Source organism: Rhinolophus hipposideros (genome assembly GCF_964194185.1).
Source record: "Rhinolophus hipposideros genome assembly, chromosome: 8".
In the NCBI taxonomy this organism is placed as follows: domain Eukaryota; kingdom Metazoa; phylum Chordata; class Mammalia; order Chiroptera; family Rhinolophidae; genus Rhinolophus; species Rhinolophus hipposideros.
Window position 1 is genome coordinate 52,470,307 of NC_138054.1, and position 21,139 is coordinate 52,491,445.

General features: G+C 32.8%; 1 protein-coding gene and 1 pseudogene across 3 annotated transcripts in view; both read right to left on the reverse strand.

Moving 5' to 3' along the window:
• Positions 1-21,139, reverse strand: part of HOOK1 (hook microtubule tethering protein 1) — a 52,562-nt gene that overhangs the window by 19,007 nt on the left and 12,416 nt on the right. The window contains exons 5-13 of one of the 2 annotated variants that reach the window (XM_081057521.1): positions 18,829-18,879; positions 17,463-17,595; positions 14,000-14,067; positions 12,792-12,854; positions 11,805-11,888; positions 8,314-8,480; positions 2,589-2,729; positions 1,285-1,486; positions 611-721 (exon numbers count right to left, since the gene is read on the reverse strand). In XM_081057521.1, coding sequence (XP_080913647.1) covers positions 611-721; positions 1,285-1,486; positions 2,589-2,729; positions 8,314-8,480; positions 11,805-11,888; positions 12,792-12,854; positions 14,000-14,067; positions 17,463-17,595; positions 18,829-18,879 — 1,020 coding nt within the window. Of the gene's footprint in view, positions 1-610; positions 722-1,284; positions 1,487-2,588; positions 2,730-8,313; positions 8,481-11,804; positions 11,889-12,791; positions 12,855-13,999; positions 14,068-16,864; positions 17,053-17,462; positions 17,596-18,828; positions 18,880-21,139 lie in introns of those variants that run through there. The other variant, XM_081057522.1, reaches the window with a different exon arrangement.
• Positions 15,041-15,599, reverse strand: LOC308501320 (pancreatic progenitor cell differentiation and proliferation factor-like; annotated as a pseudogene). The gene has a single exon. The product of its transcript is annotated as a pancreatic progenitor cell differentiation and proliferation factor-like (transcript).

Sequence of the window (21,139 nt, forward strand, 5' to 3'; positions counted from 1 at the left end):
TACTGATACATGCTACAACATGGATGAACCTTAAAAGCATTACGCTAAATGAAGGAATTCAGTCACAAAAACCACTGAGTGTATGATTACATATTCTGGATAGACTAGGCAAATCCAGACACAGCAAGTAGCTTACAGGTTGCTAAGGCTAGGGGGAGGGGAATGGAATGCAGAGTAACCATTATTGGGCATTGGGGCTCTTTTTGGAGTAATGACAGTGTTCTAAACTTTGATTGTGCTTATGGTTGTACAACTCTGAATATACTAAACACCACTGAATTGTACACTTCCAATGGGCAAAATCTATAGTACATAAAATATATCTTAATAAAGCTGTTGAAAATCACCTCTATGGACTTTGCTCTCAAGGAATTGACAGTCCAGAGTGGAAAACATGGACCAAGACATATGAGCTCAGCTCTGTCACTTCATGTTCCCTTGTAAAGGAAACTAGCAAAACTGCATGAAGACTTTACAAGACCTTCTTTTACAACAACAATTTCAATTTTGGAGAAAGAACTGGTTGACATAACTCCTATTCTTAGAACAGCAAGATCATATATTAAAACTAAGAGCAGACAAGCATATTATCAATTATATTTATGTTTACCTCTTTTTCCTTAAGTAAAGCTTCATGTTTTTCTTCAAGCCGCTTCATTTCAAATGCTAGTGTGTCTGCCCTTTTTGATTCAGAGGAAAGTTTAATGTGTAGATCCTGAACCTTTTGTCAGAAACAAAAGTAAAAAACAAGAGTATATGATGGTGATAGTTTTTAAGGCGCTCACTAAATGAGAAGCTGATGGTAAGTAAAATTTATAGTAAGACTATAGTCTAATTTTAAATATTTGTGAAAATAGCATGTAGATGAGAATTAACATAAATTTTAAAATACACAAGTAAAAATGAAGCCAAATACAAACATCAGCCTTCAGCACTGCTATTTCTCTAGGTTGTTTGATAAATAACAAAACAGAATATTTTAGGTTATAACTCCTAAAATAGACATTTATCACTGGTTACCAGAAATGCTAATAAATAATAAAATGTCCCCCAAAATATGTAAGTGCAGAAGGCAATAAAAACATAAAAACCTAGAAAACTCAAACTCAATTATCAACCGCTGAATTAACACTACAGAGGAAATCACTACAGAGGAAATTTATCTAAGTTCACAGCTGACTAAGGCAAGGTTTCTCTACTTTTATGCCATTCTTAAAGCATGAAATGAAATAACAAAGTTTAGGTCTTTCGATTTTAATGATTAAAAAATTAAGATTTTCTTACCTGTTTCTTGTATGTCTCTAATTGTGTACGTGCTGCATTTGCCTTCTTTAATTCTTCTTCTAAGCTGACTGTATTATGCATGTACATCATGTTTGTTTCCTGTAAAGTTTTCACCTGCTTCCGAAGGTCATTCAGATCTTGTAGCTTCTGACGATATATCTCAACTGTTGACTCCAGTTTATTTGCTTTATCAGAGGTAGCTCTACAATTATAAAGATTAACCATTATTGTGTAAAAACAAATAAATGCACATAATTTTATTCTGACTGTAAAATGAGTCTTCCACATAAACTATGAATTTGCAAAAAAAAAAAAAGAAAAGAAAATAGAGGAATCATAAACTTTTTGAGAACTTTGGAAATAGACTCAGGCCTAAAATGGACTAAAGTTCAGCTTTTTTGTTAGAAAGGTATCAAAATAAAAATACTTTAAATTTGGCTAAATTATCAAACTGTTTTATCTATTAACTAAATGTATAGAAAAGAATGGTTTTACAAATATAATTGAACAATTCTGAGCTTCTCCGTAGATTATGGGTCAAATGTGCTTTGTGCAGTTTTAATAATAATATTTAGTGCAGTTTTGCTCCAAGTATCTGATAGGTTTACAACTTGATTCAACTTATAATTTATCCCTTTACAGTTGTACTTACCTAAATAACTGGGCTAAAGCAAAAATAAACAAACACACAAGCCAAATCACTGCACTGTCACATGCAGGTTCAAATTAGTGGTTATAAAGATTGTTTCAAATGAATGTTAAAAACTGTAACCAAATGGCTAATAAAGACAATTTAACAGAAAATATAAAAAGCATGTGGACAGTCTGTTTACGTGGGTAACGTTTCATAGGTAAAAGCTAAATATAAATTTGACATTGTCAAATACAATAAGAGAACTGTGAGATGACACTAAAATAAATGTTAGGATTCTTATTTATGTTTATCTATATTTTATCAAATATCAAAATATGGTTTTCTCAAGCCTCAATTTCACAGGATAAACTCATGAGTACAAGGAGGTCAAGCTAAATGTATCTAAAAGGATTCAGCTTACAAAATTTTAAGAAAAAGGTATCATATTTTAGGTTTATGGGTTACAATATGAAATTGTCCTAACAAGAATTAAATATCCTTAAACTGCAATTATTATCAACGAGTATAAAAGAAGTAAAGACTAGAAGCCTGGGTAAAAACTGATCAATGCATGACATGTAGGAATAACTTTAAGAATCCATGATTAAAATATGGGGCACTGAAATGACTAATAACTTAGAAATGACAATTACAGTTAGACATGCCATACCTAAGAACGTCTATTTCATCTTTCAGGGCTCTTGTTTCCTCAGCAAGACTAGTCAATTCATCATTCCTGTGCTGAAATTCAATGAGTTGCTTTTCAAGTTCTTCACAGTGAACACGGTAATCATCTTTTGCAGCTTCCAGCCTTGTATAAAGAAAACAAATAGGTATATATAATGGAATTTCCACCATTCGCTTTCTTACAGAGACAGGAGCTCAACAAGATTTACTTCTAAATGCTTTTTTTTTTTTTTAGTTCCACATTCAGAAGAAAGACTAAAGAATATACTTTTAAGTTCTTTGTGTTGAAACAGATTTGAGAAGTAAACAATGTTCTGAATTTTCATTTTCACTTCTAAAATGTGAATGCGTATCTCTAGTTCAAACAGGATTTTTTATTTCAAAAGATGAAGAGAACATGTATTAAGTATATATTAAAATTATTCAAAAAAATATATATAGCATGTAAAGTGGTAAAATATTAACTCTAAGTAGACTGTGATAAATTAAGGATGAATAATTCAAATTCTACAGCAACAACAAAAATTAAAATGACAATACAGTGACTAAAATAAAATATTAAAAAAAATATTTGATCAACCCAAAAAATTCAGGAAAGAAAAAGGAACAAAAAAATACGTATGACAAATGAAAAATAGCATGACAGACCTAAAAAAAAATATATCAAAAAATAAATAAGAGGCAAAAGGACTAAACACATCAATTAAAAAGGCTGAGACTATTAAATTGGATAAAAAAGCAAGGCTCACATATATTCTAATTACAAAAGACACTTTAAATATAAAGATACAAATAGATGAAATGTATAAAGATGTAACAAAAATAACATACAAACAGTAAGTAAAGGAAGCTGGGGTGGTTATGTTAATATATAAAAAATTTTAAGACAAAAAGTATTACCAAAGATAAAAAAAAGATATTTCATAATTGTAAGTGTCAATTCATCAGAAAGACATACCATAAAAGTGTATATACCTAAAAACAGTTTTAATATACATGAAGCAAAACATAGAATCAAAGGTGGAAATCCACCAATCCATAATCATTGTTGAAAATTAAGCACCAGTCTCCCAATAAGTCATAGAAGTAACAAAAATATCAGTAAAAATATAGAAGAGATCTGAGTAACACTATTAACCAGCTTGATATAAATTGACAGGTATAGAACATGCCAGTCATACCTACAGAAGTAATATCATTCTTACATACACTCTTTCAGAAAATAAAGGAGAGAATACTTTCCAATTATTCTATGAGAATATCAGAACTCAGATAAGAAAACCCAAAAGACATTACAAGAGAAAAAAGTTATAGACCAATATGTATTATGAAGACACAAAAAATTCTTTCAACATATTAGCAAACCGAGTTCAATCATATGTATACAGGACTATAAAATATGACCAACGTGATTTATCTCCAAAATACAAGATTTTTTAACATTTAAAAATTAATGAACATTAAAAGAATGAAAAGGAAACACACTTTTTTCAAAATAGTTATTTTGAAAATTTTTGAAATATTGTATCACATGCAGAAAATTTTGAAATATTTTATCACATGCAGAAAATTTTGAAATATTTTGTGACATGCAGATAATCATGTGATAAAGATCAACACCAATTAATGGTAAAACTCTTAGCAAGCTGGAAATAAGGAGAAACTCCTTCAATCTTTTAAAAAGCACACTAAAAACCTCCATAGCTAGTTTCATACTTGATGGTACTTAATTGAACATTTTCCCTCTAAGACTCAGAACAAAGCAAGATGTTTGCTGTTGCTCAAAGCAAGAAAATAAATACAAGGTAGAAATAAAAGATGTAAAAAGCTCTATTAATAGATCAGGTGATTGTACATTCCTTACGATTTTCTACAAAAACAAACAACTACTAATCAAGTGAATTAAGAAACTTTGCAAGACATAAAAGCTTCAAAACATAAAAGTTTCAACACAAAATATCAATTGTACACCTATACATTAGCAGCAACATTTCAGAATAACTTCTTTAATTGCATTTGTATCAAAAATATAAAATATTTGGGAATAAAGTGCACAAAAGACGTAGAAGGTTTCTATTTGGAAAACAACACAACATTGAGAGAAATTAAAGAACTCAATAAAGATGTCATATTCACAGATTGCTATCTTAACTATATTCAGAATTTCTACTATGTACAATCCAAACAATAATCACAGTTTTCTTTACAGAAACTGACTAGCTGATTCTCAATATTATGTGAAAATGCAAAAGATCTGCAATAGTCAAAACACACTTGATTTTAAAGAACTTATTCTTGAGATACAGTAATCAAGACTTTTAGAGCTACAGTAATCAAGACCATGTCACACAGGCATAAAGACAGACAAATTGATCAATGAAGAATTAAGAGTCCAGGAAATAACCCAAATTTTATGGTTACATCATTTTTCACGTAAGTGCCAAAGCAACTGATGGAGTAAACTAAAAATATTTTCAAATGACGATATTGGAACGAGATGAATACTCATATGGAAAATAAACATAAAAGGCCGGCCTGGTCGCTCAGGCAGTTGGAGCTCCGTGGTCCTAACTCCGAAGGCTGCCGGTTCGATTCCCACACTGGTCAGTGGGCTCTCAACCACAAGGTTGTCGGTTCAACACCTCGAGTCCTGCAAGGGATGGTGGGCAGCGCCCCCTGCAACTAAGATTGAACACGGCACCTTGAGCTGAGCTGCCACTGAGCTCCTGGGTGGCTCAGTTGGGGTTCGACTCCCACAAAGAATGGTGGGCTGCGCCCCCTGCAACTAGCAAGGGCAACTGGACCTGGAGCTGAGCTGTGCCCTCCACAACTAAGACTGAAAGGACAACAACTTGACTTGGGAAAAAGTCCTGGAAGTACACACTATTCCCCAATAAAGTCCTGTTCCCTTTCCCCGATAAAATCTTAAATAAAAAAAAGAAAATAAATGTAAAGCTTTACCCCGACACCTCACACTATTTAAAAAAAAAACAAAAACATTCAAGATGGACCATAGACCTAAATGTAAATGATAAAACTATGAAGGTTCTAGAAGAAAATACTAGAGAGTACCTTCATGACATGGGAGTAGACAAAGATTTCTTGGTCAGTATGTATACAAAACACTAATCTTAAAAATACTGCTAAATCAGACTTCATCTAAGTTAAGAACTTCGCTCTTTAAAGACAATTTAAAAACTGAAAAGGAAATCCACAGAATGGGTGAAATATTACTACACATTATCTGACAAAGGATTTACATCCAGCATATATTTGTAAAAACTCCTATAAATCAATAACAAGACAAGCAACTCAACTTAAAAATAGGCTTACAGTATGAAGAATCAATTCATAAAGTATGATATATTGCTAATCAACACAAGAACAGGGCTTATCACATCATTAGTGATCAGGAAAATGCAAATTAAATATTACAACTAGATATCCCTATACATTTCCTGGAATAGCTAAAATTAAGAAGCCAAATTATGGTATGCAGGCAGAGCAACAAGAGCCAATAGCAGCAAACACTGCTAGTGAAAATGTAAGATGGTATGACCACTATGGAAAATGGTTTTCCAGTATCTTTTGAAACTAAAAGACCTACTGTGTAACCCAGCAATACCACTCAATGTATTTGCCAATGAGAAATGAAAAAATGTTTACAAAAAGTCTTGTATTCCAATGTTCATACCAGCTTTCTTTATGTTAGACCAAATTGGGAAGTCCAAATGCCCATGTAAAGGAAAATAAATGAACAAAATATGCTATAATGTGGAATTATTCCATATCACACAATAACACTGCAATAAAAAATAAATTACTGATACACTCAACAACATGGGTAAATCGCACAAACATGCTGAACAAAAAGTCAGTCTCCCGAGAATTCACGTTGCTTGATTCAATTTATACGGGATTCTAGATGAGAGAAAACGAATCTATGGTGAAAAATAATCAGAATAGTCTCTGGGAGGTAGGGGTAGACTGGGAAGAAGCATGAGGAAACTTTCTGTAGTGACAGATATGATCTATCAAATGACAAAAGTGTGAGTTACACACATGTCTGCGTGTTAAAACATGCCAAACTGTGCTCAGTATTTATTTCACAATACATAAATGTTATCTTGTAAAAAATAAAAATAAACTGTAAACATGCTGAAGTCTAGTATTAGGTTTGCTTTTTACAGAGGTATGGGTTAGCAATTCTTAAATTACTTTCTGTGTGTTTTGGGATTGAGTAAATAAGTAAATATACTGAGGAAAATGTTAGCCAGGTTTCTCGCTGTTGTAGAAAGGAATTACAATATGGAAATGGAAAAGATTAGAATGTTGGGTTCAAAGAGGATTTTATGAATTTGACCTCAATGACAAGGGAAGTAAAAGCTAAAATAAATAAATGGGACTGTATCAAACTAAAAAGCTTCTGCACAGCAAATAAACCATCAACAAAACAAAGAGGCAACCAACCAAATAGGAGAAGATATACTATTTGTAAGCAACACCTCCAATAAGGGGCTAATATCCAAAATATGTAAAAACAAAACAAAACAAAACAAAAACTCATACAACTTGACAACAACAAAAAACAATCCAATAAAAAAAATGGGCAGAGGGCACAAACAGAACACTTCTGCCAAGAAGACATACAAATGGCCAACAGATGTTGAAAAAATGCTCAACTTCACTAGCTATTAAGGAAATGCAAATCAAAACCACAGTGAGATATCACCTCACATCTCTTAGAATGGCTATTATCAAAAATAATAAAAGTGTCGGAGAGAACGTGGAGAAAAAGGAACCCTCATACACGGTTGGTGGGAATGTAAATTGGTACAGCCACTATGGAAAACGGTATGATGCTAGAAATGGATTTATAGTCCATTGACTTAAGCATCCATTTTCAATACAATGCATAATCCTAAATTAGATTCTGAACCAGGAAACAAAGTAGCTATAAAGAACATTGAGACAACTGACAGAATTTGAATATAATCTGTGGATTACATAATAATATTGTATCAATGACAAATTGTCTAATTTTGATCACTATACTGTGGTTTATAAGAGAAATACATACGGAAACAGATAATGGTAAAAGGGCAAATGGAGAGAAAACGAAAATAATTGTTGAATCTGAGTGAAAGGTATAAACCAGTTCCCTGCAGTATTCTTGCAACATTTTTTGTAACTTTGAAATTATATTAAAATAAAGTAACAAAAAGAATACATACAACTAGAGTGCCTGATGTCAAGGCATTAGTGTAAGGCTCAGTGGTAAGCATGTAAGAGACAATGTTTATTAACGGTTGAGAAGTACACTTTTTTTAAAGAAAAAATAAAAGTTGAAATGAAAAGCATCTCTTTAGCTTGAGATTTACATTTTTTCCATTTAATTATCAGGTTCCCTCTCCTATGTAAGAAACTCCCCATTCTCCGTAGGCTTCAGCAATCACTCCTTTAAACGCCTCGTGGACTTGTGTGTGACCTTCCCTTGTCCCTTACCACATTTTATTGAGTTGTTTTATTATGTTTATCCCACTTGCCTAACTGGATTGCAAAACCTATGAGGGCGGGAACCATTTATACCATTTGATCAGTGTCCTAAACATGCTTTGCAATGCTTAGTAATTAGTTGTTGACATGATGTTTTAGATATCAGTTTAATAAACAGACTTCTATAGAATGATTTCTACTAAAAATGCTACCTGAAGTTCTCTTCCTGCAATTGTTCTAGTTGTAACTGTGCATGAAAAAACTTTTTCGCAACCATTGTATTTGGATCATCAAAAGATCCATCCAACTGGTCAAGTTTTTCATTCATTATTTCATTCTCAGAAACTAGTGAATTCTTTTCATCTTGAAGTGCAGTCACCTAAAAAACAAATACACAAACGTTAAGTATCAATAGTAAAAAAGCTTAGGGTCCGAAGTCCTGCATTCTAATTCTAACTAGTCCATTAAGTTAGGTTCGTCAATCAGACAAGATAATTTCTGAGGATCCTTCCAATTCTGGAATTCTGGGTCTAGGAGGTTCAAGTCAAACAAAAATCAAATTAATTTGATTAACATAGAGAAAATAGAGTTTATACATATACGGAGAATGTCTTCAAAATGTTATGCTTGCTTTGGTTCTAGAAAGAAGATGTTTCTAAGTTTCTAAAATTTGATGTACCAATGAAATGTAATAAATTAATTTGTTTCCATTTTAGGTATATATTTATTTTTAGGATGCTATTACCTAGTAAGCCAAAAAAATAAAAATAAATAAAAAAAAAAACGGAAAAAAACAAACCCACATATGCACAAAGTTATCATTTTAGGTTCACAGCAGAAAATTATCAGTTATACATCAAGTCTTCAGGGGACAAGCACCTTATTTGGTAAATGAATCAATAATAAAATGCTGAACTGAATCCATTTGCACCCTGTGACTGTTCACTTATGATTTAAAATGGATAAAAACATGTAATTTAGAATTACATCAAAGTCAGTACCTGATACACTTTTTCTTTTACTTACACATTTATGTAACAAGCATGATTTGCTCTCTTGCTTTTATTTCTTTTCCATTTAAAAACATCTTTAAAAATTTACAGCAAGACTGTGACTGTTACAGACAATTAAAATTGTTAATTTTGCCTTAAATACATATAGGCGAGTTATAAACATTGTCCTCCAAATGAGAAACAAACAAAGGCTGGGAAACTGTCCCCAGGCTGACTACAGAAGGAAACAGTTTCTCTTCCTAAATTCAATGCATGATGCATCCACCCTTGCCGTATAAGCAGTTTAGTAACTATTACCTGTCATGTACAATCCTAAGTGACTGAGGTACAAAAAAGAATGAGACGGCAGTGAGAAGTCCCAAGGTTTTGTATTTGTTGACGCCCCGACGTGGGCTGGGGATAAGGGACAATCAGCAGGTGCCTGCTGTTCAGTATCTCTGTCAATGCTGTATGTCTGCTTCTTTCCTGGATCACCATTTTTTTTTTTTTATTTAACTTCATTAGGTTATGTCCTTTTTCTTATTTACCTGCCTTTCATAAATTTCTTTGCAACTTATTTTCTTTTTTGTTTCATTTGTTAGGTATTAAAAGAGAAAACCTCCCCCCCCCACAATTTTAAAATCACTCTCAAGTGATATAAGATTAAAACAATTTTCATAAACAATTTCCTTATAAAATTGGGATTTGTGTCATACACACCTGTGTGGATTCCATATTGTTAAATGAATAAATTACTTTTTGTTCTGATTATATGGAGTTATCATTCATTTAATGGGCACAGCAGATACCGTGTTTCCCCGAAAATAAGACCAGATCTTACATTAATTTTTGCTCCTTTAGGGCATATATGCAGGGGATGTCATATTTTTTCATGTACAACAATCTACATTTATTCAAATATAGTCATGTCATCTTCTTCTGGAACATCATAACGTACTAAATGCGTCCGTCTGGCTGAGCTCTTAACTGGGGCTTATTTTCGGGGAAACACAGTAGATGAGGGATGATAATATTTTAATACTAGAATTAAAATGCCACAACTTAGGATGACTGCACTTTTCAACTAAAACAGATCATCACATACTCTACATTGTGTTACAAACGAATACCTTAACACATAATTTTACGTTCTTTATTGACTCTCTCAGAAAACGATATAGAGATCCTACATGATACTGGTAAGAATTAAAGGACTCAATCCTCTGTTCTTTATGAGGTATTCTAGATATAGCTCAGATGCTTTGCATGTGCATGTGCATGTGTGTGTATGTTACAATGTGTAAGATGAGTGTGGTTAGGAAAGATGAAATGAGAACAGGTAAAATTTTCCCTAACTTTGAGACTCTGCTTTGTTCAAATATAAACAATGGCTTTGTTTCAACATAGAGGATTGATTTTTACAGCTGAAGTGGAAAGACCTAGATTCTGGTGCTGTCCCTGCCCTAAGTAATCACGCTGACCAAGTCACTTCTCTTTTCCTTATCTGCAAAGCCTTAGGGTTAGAAACATGACTGAGCCCTATCATTCTAGATATTTAGCTCAGCAAGCAAAGCTGTTACTACCACAACCTTTATTCCTTGTTCTAATACTTTTCAGTGTGTCTGTCACGTATTTATGTAGCCCATTATCTGAACCAAAAAAATGCAATTTACTTATAGTATATTATGATGGCACATTTAACCTTTGTATAAGTTTTCAAGACTTACTGTGTAACTTTCACATTTGCATTTTCATATAATAACAACGATATATGCAAACACATACATACTGTGTTTCCCTGAAAATAAGACCTACCCTGAAAATAAGCCCCAGTTAAGACAGTCAGCCAGACACGGACACATTTAGTACGTTATGACGATGTTCCAGAAGATGACATGACTGTATTTGAATAAATGTAGATTGTGGTACATGAAAAAAATAAGATATCCTCTGCAAATAAGCCTTAATGGAGCAAAAATTAATATAAGAACCGGTCTTATTTTTGAGGAAATACGGTATAAGACCCAGTCTTATTTTCGGGGAAACATGGTACTGCTATGTGCCAGGCCCTGTTCTAAGTGCTTTATGTATATTAACTTATTTAACCCTCAATCTATCGGGAGATATATACTATTATCACATTATTTTTCAAAATATAAAACGGAAGTATGGGGAAATTAAGTAATATGCCCGAGTATGCCATCAGCTAGTTAACATGGTCAGTTTCTGATTATAGGTGGCCTGGTTTGAAAGTCTACCCCTTTAACCATTAACTACTGTCTCTCATGCCAAGTTTATTCTGGTAACATGCACATGTTAGTAAGACAAACTTAGCACTCATATTTATTGGGGATCAAGCACTTCTCAGTACTTCCATAAATCATCTCACTTAATAATCATATCCTATGAAGTAGATACTTTAATTTTCCCTTTTTACAAAAGAAACAACTAAGGCCTCATCTAAATACTTTAGTTGAAATTCTACAATTAGAATGATCGATCTTCTCAAAGAAGTAGTTAAGCCAGCAATTTTCAACTCTAAGAGAATTATGAAATTCATGCTTCAATATTCAAGCCTATAATAAATTATTTTACTGGTTCCTCCATGAAATGAAACCTAACCTCCAAAACACTTTGCCAATAATTAATTAAAGTAAAACCCTTGCAACCGTAAAGAGGAAATTTTTCTTAGATCAGGTTTCTTTTCCAACCTGCATATCTAGTTCTTGGCATCTCTGTCTCAGTTCTTCTTTTTCTGCTTGTGCTTCCTGAAGTTCTTCCAGGGCCCTTTTAAGCTGAAATATAAAATGTCCTAATTCTTAGTAAACATGTTTCAACACAAATTGAAAAATACACTTTTACCACAATGCATATATACACTGATATTGGAAAAGGTTTTAAAATCTTACCTATTAACAAACAAGTCTTAATTTGTCATTTTTGTGTGAATATTTACAAAGTCTCATTAACATTTATGGCTAAGGTACCTCAGAAATAAAAGTTTGTATATATCCTTATAAAATCTTTAAACAAACGAGTATTAGAGGATGTACTGCTTAATTTTATCACAGAAAAAAATTTAGAACACACCAAGTTTAAATTTAAATAAAATTTTTATAGAAAAGAATATTTGAAATACTTCTTAAGTGATGACACGCATAAAAACCAGATTTCCAAAAATAAAACAGCGTAAATACTTGATGCACCTGCCTCTTCTCTTACCCTTTCCCTTAGAACCGATTGGGTTATACATAGGAGGAGAACGCCTTTCCCCCATGTAAAATAGTCACGTAATAAAACCAGGGAAAGGAGACTTGAGTACAATGCTTTGAGTTGATGCTTCAAGATCAGGAGAGAGGAAAGCAACTGTCACCAAAATTATATTACCTTATTAAATTAGAACTCAGGAGTTTTAAAATTCTCTAGTATTTAATTGTGTAACCATATAAAATGGGCTACATATGCATTACAAGTGTCAGAAGGAAAGTTCCATACCACTGAACTCTTCAAAAATGATCATTAAAAAAAACAACAATTCTGGAGACCAATACTTACTTGCACTCATGAAGGAATGCATAAACTATCTAAACTTCATGGAGGAAAGTAATCTGACAAATGCTCTACTCTGTCAACTTTATATAGTAATTGGCAAAATACGGTATTGTTTTCAACATTTTCCTCACATACTGAATACTTACCTGTTGCTCTAATTCTCCAACAGCATCATTTGCAGGAGAGCTCAGTACTTCTTTACTCATCAACTAGGACATTAAAATAGAAAATTAAGTACAAGAAAGTGATATTTATGCAGTAAAAATATGTTTACTTGAGAATACAATGCTTTATATTTAGTTTTTTGTTGACTTAATTTGATAATTCTTATATTATTCAAATTAAAATTTTATGGACGTTTAAGTAAAACAACAGTGTTCAAGCATTATATTGGTGAGGACATTATAAGTGTGCTTGAAATACGTAGTTATATTGAAAATACTTGTGTACTAAAACATTATAATCCAAGTTCTAAAAGATGAATTACTAAAAAATGATTATGATTCTTCCATAACACAAATTAACACTTAAAATACTTTTAAAGGAGTGATATGACAAAATTACTAATTTAAGAAGTCATTTTAAAAGTAGGAATTATATGAAAAAAATGGTAGAATTATATGAAAAAAAAAATCTTGTAAAATAACTTTTCCATATGAAAGGCAGATTTATTTAGTGACACTTTGAATTCAAATCAACAATGCAAACTAAGAGAGTACAGACTTCTAAAGTGCTATATGATATCTCCGTCTAAATCATGCCCCTTCCAAACCATGTCTGTCCTCACTAATCCCTCACTCTACTTTCCCTCAGCTCTCTGCACTCTACTTTATCTCAGCCTTTTCAGTCTGATTTTAAGGATCAACATGTATCATATGAATTCCGAATCTTTATGGTTCAACTTAGATAACCAGACTGGCTTGAACCCAGACTACCTGGCCCCAAACCCTAAGTATAACCATATTCACTCACAGTTCTAACACTCTGAAAATGCATATGGATTCCCTCTCTCTTTTTCTCTCTCTACAATTTCAGGAAAGATTGCTCTAACTGGCAGGAAAAAAAGGGAAGAAACAAAAAGGCCCATCAGGGCAGAGGTTGTTTATCCTCTTTGTTGAAGTTATTTAAAGGAACTTGACAATATCAATTTAATTTTTAAAATGCACACGGATCAAAAGTGGGCTTATCTTTTAAGATATTTTTTGGGGGGAAAAAGAACAACAGCTAAAGATAAGCAAACCTGCTGCAACGGGCAAGTTTATACAAACAGAAAAATAAATATTCCATATAATTTATATGAAAAATTTTATATATTTTGGTTTCGGATTTCCATACATATGTGAATATAATTTACCTCTTGAATGGCAGTCATGACCACATGTTGAACAGACTCTTCCAGTGTCATTATATTTTTAATATGTTCTATGATTAAAAAAAAAAAAATCAGATCTGAGAAAAACTATTCTCTACCCATAGTACTTTTAAGGCATTCAATTAACAGTATAAAGATCCATTTGTCACACCAAATTCTATATGCAAGTACATTATTTTTCCACAAAAAATATGTCCATTGAAAATAAATAAACAGTATTGAAAGTATTCATATATTTTTAAGTGTTTTATTCTAAAGAAGAAAACCTCTCATTGTCTTGTAAGGGAGAGAAAGAGAAGAAATTGCAATTAATCTTAAGACAATTATGATAATTTCTTTCCTCTTGGTAAGTACTCATTATTATGGGATAAATTCATGGGTATTAAATGAACTCCTAAAATATTAAGCCCAGAAAATTTCATTTTATCACCTGGTTAGTTCATTTCACAAAGGCTTTCAAGAAGGAACTTAACAGCTTCCTATAAAAACCTGCTCAATATTTACCTAGTCTCATCTCAAGGACATTCTTATATCTTACCACAAACACACATGCACTAAGTAAAGCTGACTCTATCCCAATAAGAAATGAATCATGAGAAAGAGTTTTTCATATATTTGTAGATTTATATCCATTTCAACTATATATTCTCTAGCTAAGATGATATTCCAAAAATTTTAAGGACTTATTATTTCTAATATTTTTGTTTTAATCATTCCTCTGGTAAACTGAAACTTCTCTAAATTTTTACTTGCGAAGGAAAGACTGAACAAAGATTCTGATAGATTCTGGTATGCACCTGACCAATAAGTGCTATGGGGTTGGGGAGAGGGAAGTATTGACTAGAGAACACACAGGCAACAGAATGGTTTCCTTTAACAGGACTTTTTCTTTTTTTCCACATGCACCACCTGGCTGCTTGTTTATTTGCCACTTGGTGCAAGGCACACGGTTACGGGATGGTAGCAGGCTCACGGGTGGCTCGCAGAGTAAAGAGCAAGGCTCTCAAGTTCCTTTTTGGTGTTTTGCTGTTTTGATAGAAAAGAACCCAACTGCTACTGCTTGCTGCGGCCTGCCTAGCCTATGGGGTCTGGGGGGTGGGGGGCTCAAAAGAGCCTAGCGCCTCTGGAAGTCTGGTGGCTGGTGGTGGCCACTCAGGATGGGGGCCCAGTGTTGGCTTTGCTAGGCTGGCCACCAGGCTGCTTCCTTGTGGCTTCCCAAGCCACGTCACAGGTGATCATGCTGCTGGAGCCCTGGAGAGATGGTGAGTGCTCGACTCCAGCACTGTAGCCATGAATGGGACAGTGGACTTCCCGAAAAAGAAGCTCGACCACCAGTGACCCGGGTCAGCTTTGGGGAGACCCGGGGATGAGGGATGGCTTCCCCAGGGCACTCGGCACTTCCATAGGAGCTGTTACTGGAAGTGGAACCCAGGTAGCGCCGGTAATAGTCGTGGGTGGCCACGAGGGAGCCACTGGAGGGGATGGCTGCCATGCTCTTGCCTGTGGGCTAGTGGAAATCTCGGCGGCGAACCCCCGCAGGCCTCGGCGCAAGATCAGGGGTGGCAGGGATGGGGGCTCTAGGCCACGGAGCCCATTTGCAGAGAAGACCGCGTGACGCCGCTCCATAACCAAGAGGTGGGGGATCTAACAGGACTTTTTTGATAATTAAGTGTTTTCGAGGTTGCTGAAACCTTAATAAAAATGATCACTTTCCCTACCAAAATAAACAGGGTACCATTAACCAGATTAGTTCATTCTTTCAAGATTGAGATTGTTGCAACACCTTGGAATCATTTTGAAAATAAATTCTGCAAAGTATAAAGGTATGGAAGTTGTTTTATACTCTGGATTGTTTTTAAATTATTAAAAGACTTTTTTTTTTCCATTTTCTGTTCACTCCTAAAAACTGAGAACCCAGACACATACCTCCAAAAATAAATTTAGTTAGATAATCCTGATATTTTTAATAATGAAGTTTAGCTGTTTCTTTATATTTACTACTTACTAAACTTTTATTTATGTCTCTAAGAACTGTATTTCTTTTTAAACATATGAGGACAAAAATTGCTAAGTAATGCTTAGAACTAAATTATGAAAATACTACATATTACATTAAAATTAGTAGGAGGCAACAAAATCATAACTTAAAGGAAAGTTATAGCTTAATGTCAATTATCACTTAGAACAGAACTGATTAATTCACAAAAGAAAAAACGAGATAAAAGGACAAATATTAAATAATACAAATAAAATAGAATCAAAGTTAAAACTGGTTACTTGAAAAAGACTATAACTGACAAACATGCTAAATTAAGCAACCGATGTTATAAATAACCAGTAATTGAAATAGAAACAAAGCATTAATAAAATAATAAAAAGGATCAAAGTACCAGAAAATTGCTACTTTAAAAATGAGTCACTATTTGTCAATTTGTAATTACATATTTACAGATGTTTTAACTTTCCATCAGCAAATATTCCTTACATTTACAGAAAAAACCAATATACAGATCTTTTTTTGACATTATCTGTGAGAAACAGCCTCTAGGGAAGTACTGACCTGCACCAGAAAAAAACAGCTAGCTAATGATAGAAATGGACTTACACCAAAGTTTTCTGATACCCAGTCCCTTTTTTACTGATAAACTACTACTAATTTCATGTATTTTATTTTTCTCCTTCCTGAATTTGCTCTTATTGAATTTATCCTGCCTCTTATACTCTCCACATTAGTTAGATAACATTAAATATATTTTCTAAACTTAAGCACCCAACATTCTCTTTTAAAGATAATGTACCGAAGCCATAGTTTAGATGAATCGCACGAAAGACATCAGCAAATCTCACCATCCAGACTGATGCAAGCCTTCTGGTGTGTTCAGTTCATCATTTGGTTGAATTCACTATATTCAACCAAAAATGCTCATTTTGTACTCCAATATGGATCACTGTGTTTGGGTAAATCAATACAATATACCGATTCCATTTATATCATCAGACTGCTTATCTGGTGAAGACATTGGACAGGCATTCTTCTGAAGAACAGAATACCATCTGAATTATAATTTAGTACATGCGTATTTATTTATGAAAATCTGCATCAACATAAGGCTCTATATCTTACATGTGAAAGAGAGAACGTATCAAATAAGTACAATTTTTACTGACTACTCACTAAGTCTCAAGCATTAAATATATTAAATTAATTAAATTAAAATACATTATATTTAGCCACTAAATATAAATCTCAGAATCCAGGTATAATTAGGGTACTTAAAATCTGTAGTTTTTTTAGTGGCAGAGCTGAGCTAGAATTCAGATCTCCTGGCTTACATTACAGGGTGCTTTCCACCAACCTGTAATAATACCTTTTTATGCTACTTTCTATAGCAATGCAGGTTGTTTCTAGAAAGCATATATTCTCAAATGATTGAAATTCACTTACCTTGCTTCTTTTCACAATTGACGGCACAACCTAAAATAAGCTGGAGCAACCTCCCAAGTTCCACAGGATCTGAACATTCAGTTATTTGGTTTAAATCAGGAATAAGTTCTTCAGAAATCTGTTGCCCCAAAAACTGTAGTATTGAAATAATAAATTAGATCACTCATTTATGTAGGTTACAAAGAATTTACTACATTTAATTATTACTAGGAAAATAAATTATAAACAGGTTCATGAAATGACTCAATAAATTAACAAATAATAATTTCATAATTATTGACTAAAACCAGTTAGTAAAGTTCAAGCAACCCTCCAAAATTGTGACTAACCAACCAAAAGCAACTAAAATGCTTTTACACCTATATCCTTTGACCCCACTGTCAGAGAGAGGGATTGTTTAAGACCCTGGCCTGATCTATTATGATAACACTTATTAAAAAACAAAACAGATTTATGTTAAGCCAAAGGATTTTTATCACATTTTGAAATGTGATCGACTAAGAGAATCACAAACTAAACTATCACACATGAACAACAAATCTAATGGATTAATCTTTCTTGGCTTATTTTTCTTTTTCAGTTTATTAAAAAGTTTTTGTGGCATTAAGAAAAAAAGTTTCAGAATGAGTTTTAGGTATAAATTGGAAACTATCAGTTTTAAATTTGGAAGAAATTACAAGTTTAACTGTGACAATTTTTAAAAATAGAAATGTAATTTTTTAATGGCAAAACCAAACCAAAAGCTTCCAAACATTAAGCAATAAACTTTCTCATACCAAATAATCCTACCAGAGAACTTAGGATGCTGAATAAGAAAAAGAAACTACTTGAATAATGTACTAATGTCAATTTAATACTACTTTCGTTTGCATTTTTTCCCCCAACTCATTTGCACAAGCCTAATTTCACAGTATATTTTGGCTGATGTTTACACTGGAAAGAAATGTCAAAATAGTATTTTAAATAGGAAATAACTTTAATTTAATGATAAGGTCTACCTTACAGCATTGCATAAAATCAAATCATATAAACGTAATTCTATTTCAGAAAATCAATTTAAAGAGCATAAATATAGAAACAATATTATTTTATTAGACTGGTGCAAAAGTAATTGTGGTTTAAAAGGTTAAAAATAATTGCAAAAACCACAACAATTTTGAACCGACCTAAAATAAGTCATTATATTAAGTTTAAGCCTGTTTATGCCCACAAAATTTGTCCTAAAAATGGTAAAAAACAGTAACATATTCCACTTATGAATTATTTTCCAATAAAATACCATAAACAAAAAGCCAAGTCATTTTTCAATGCCAATATAATTATCACATAGCATTTGTATTTAAACAAAGTCAGATGTTTTCCATACCTCACTGTAATAACTCATAATTCCTTGAAGTACCTTCTTTAAATTACTAGCCTAATGTGGAAAAATAATTAAATTAGTTATTTCATATTAATAATAAAACAAAATGTATCCCTAGGTGAAAGACAATAAAAACCTCCCCCGATAAAAATAACAATTAAAACATTGTATGTTAGAGTTCTACAAATACAAGTACATGAATTTTCTAAACATCAAAGCTTTAATCAGTTTGATTAAAAGAAAAGGTCTTCATGCTTACATAGTTTAACCAGGGTGATTCTATTTAAAGTTAGTCACAATGAATTCAAGCACCAACTTTAAAAATTTAGCTATGAGCATGTCCACCTTCAGTCATGAGTAACAAGGTTTAGATTTATTCTCCCGACACAAACAACTAGAAAACAGGATAAAATACAAGGAACAACTGTTTCCAAGCTTCAGCCAACAGGCAATATAGAACTCTAATTTATGAGAGAAAGGAAACAAAACTGATGGGCCCTACACTAGTACAAGATTTCTTTCTGGAGTCAATTTTCAAACCATCATAGGGAAGTAGAAACTAAACAAAGCCTGATGTTATTGCCAAATTAAGATAGACATCAGAAGTCTAGAAAGGTGAAGGTAGTTAGAATTTGCAGGGCAGACAAATGAAGAGGTGAGAGCTATGGAGAGGAAGAACTCTAGAAACCTGCATAATGGTTCCCTTTGACTTTGACTAAATATGAATTTGCATGTACATGGAAGAAACTCCATAAAACAAAAACAATTTCCAAGGAAAGAACAATCCAGGGAACTATAAACTGAACAATTTCCAAAGACTATACCAATCAGAAATTGCTGAAATTCCCACCAGCTAGACCAGGGGTGTCCAAACTGCGGCCCACGGGCCAACTGCAGCCCATGATCCATTGTTAATTGGCCCACAGCAAATTCTAAAAATATATTTAGTTTACTTAAATAAACCAGGTGAGGCAATACGTACTTCACCTCGAGTGAGTGGCCCGGCTGTTAGTGTATTTTACCGCATATGGCCCTTGGTGAAAAACGCTGAGAAAAGTTTGGACACCCCTGAGCTAGACTGAAGAAACTATGCTGCATAGACAAGCATTTCCTAACAACCCCAGAAGTGTCATGACTTAACATGGGTCTAACCTAGTCCTAAAAGAAAAAATAACTCTAGATCTGCCTCCCACCCCCACTCCTCCAAAACCCTGAAAGGATCAAACTGAATCATAAGTATCTTAGCTGCCTGCAAGAACAAAGTCCAACACTCTTTAAAATAATACAAAAAAACCCCAGCACAGTCTAGCATCCAATAAAAAATTACTACACATGTAAAGAAGTGGTCAATTGTGGACCATAATGAGGACAAAACTCAGTCAACAGCAATGGATCCAGAAATAAAAGATGGAACAATTAGAAGACAATGTTAAAACTGCTAGTTTAAAAATGCTCAAAGATTTAAATGGAAACAGGAAGATATGAAAAAAAAGAAGGTGCTTTGTTTTTTTTGTTTGTTTTAAGGACCAAAGAGATAGTCACTAGATAAAAAAGTAAGACCTCACTATTAAGCATCTACATGAAACACTTCCAATAAAAGACAAAGACATGGAAAGAACATTAAAAGATACACTAAAGCAAAAAAACAAAACAAAACAAAACCAAAGTGGTTACATTGATATCAGATAAATTAGACTTTAGGACAAAGAATATTATCAGGGATAAATAAAGGCATTTCACAATAATAAGTAGATTCATTCATCAATAAGACAAAAAATTAATGTGTATAAACCTAATAACAGATTAAAATTACATGATTTAAAATTAACAGAATTGAAGAGCAAAAAATAAATGTAAAAAAATTTAACAAAATTAAAAGGAGAAACTGACAAATCCACATTCATTATTAGAAATTTAAGGAATCCTCCCACCTTGATAAAATAATCAGACAGAAAAATCAGTAAAGATATCAAAGATGTAAACAGTACTATTAACAAATATGACAATATTCACAATTGTAGAACTGCAGAATACATGTTGTTTTCAAGTGCACACGGAATATTCACCAAGAAGGCAGATCATGTGTTAGGTCATAAAATAAGTCTCAGTAAATGTAAAATAATTTAATTCAAGTATGTTCTTAAACCAAAACGGAATTAAATTAGAAATTAAGAAATAAAAAAAGGTACCTTGAAAATCCTCAAATATTTAGAATTCGAAATATCTACTTCTAATTTATACATGGGTCAAAGGAAAAATCACATGGGGAATTACCAAGTATTTTGAACTGAATGAAAATAACACAGTCTGTCAA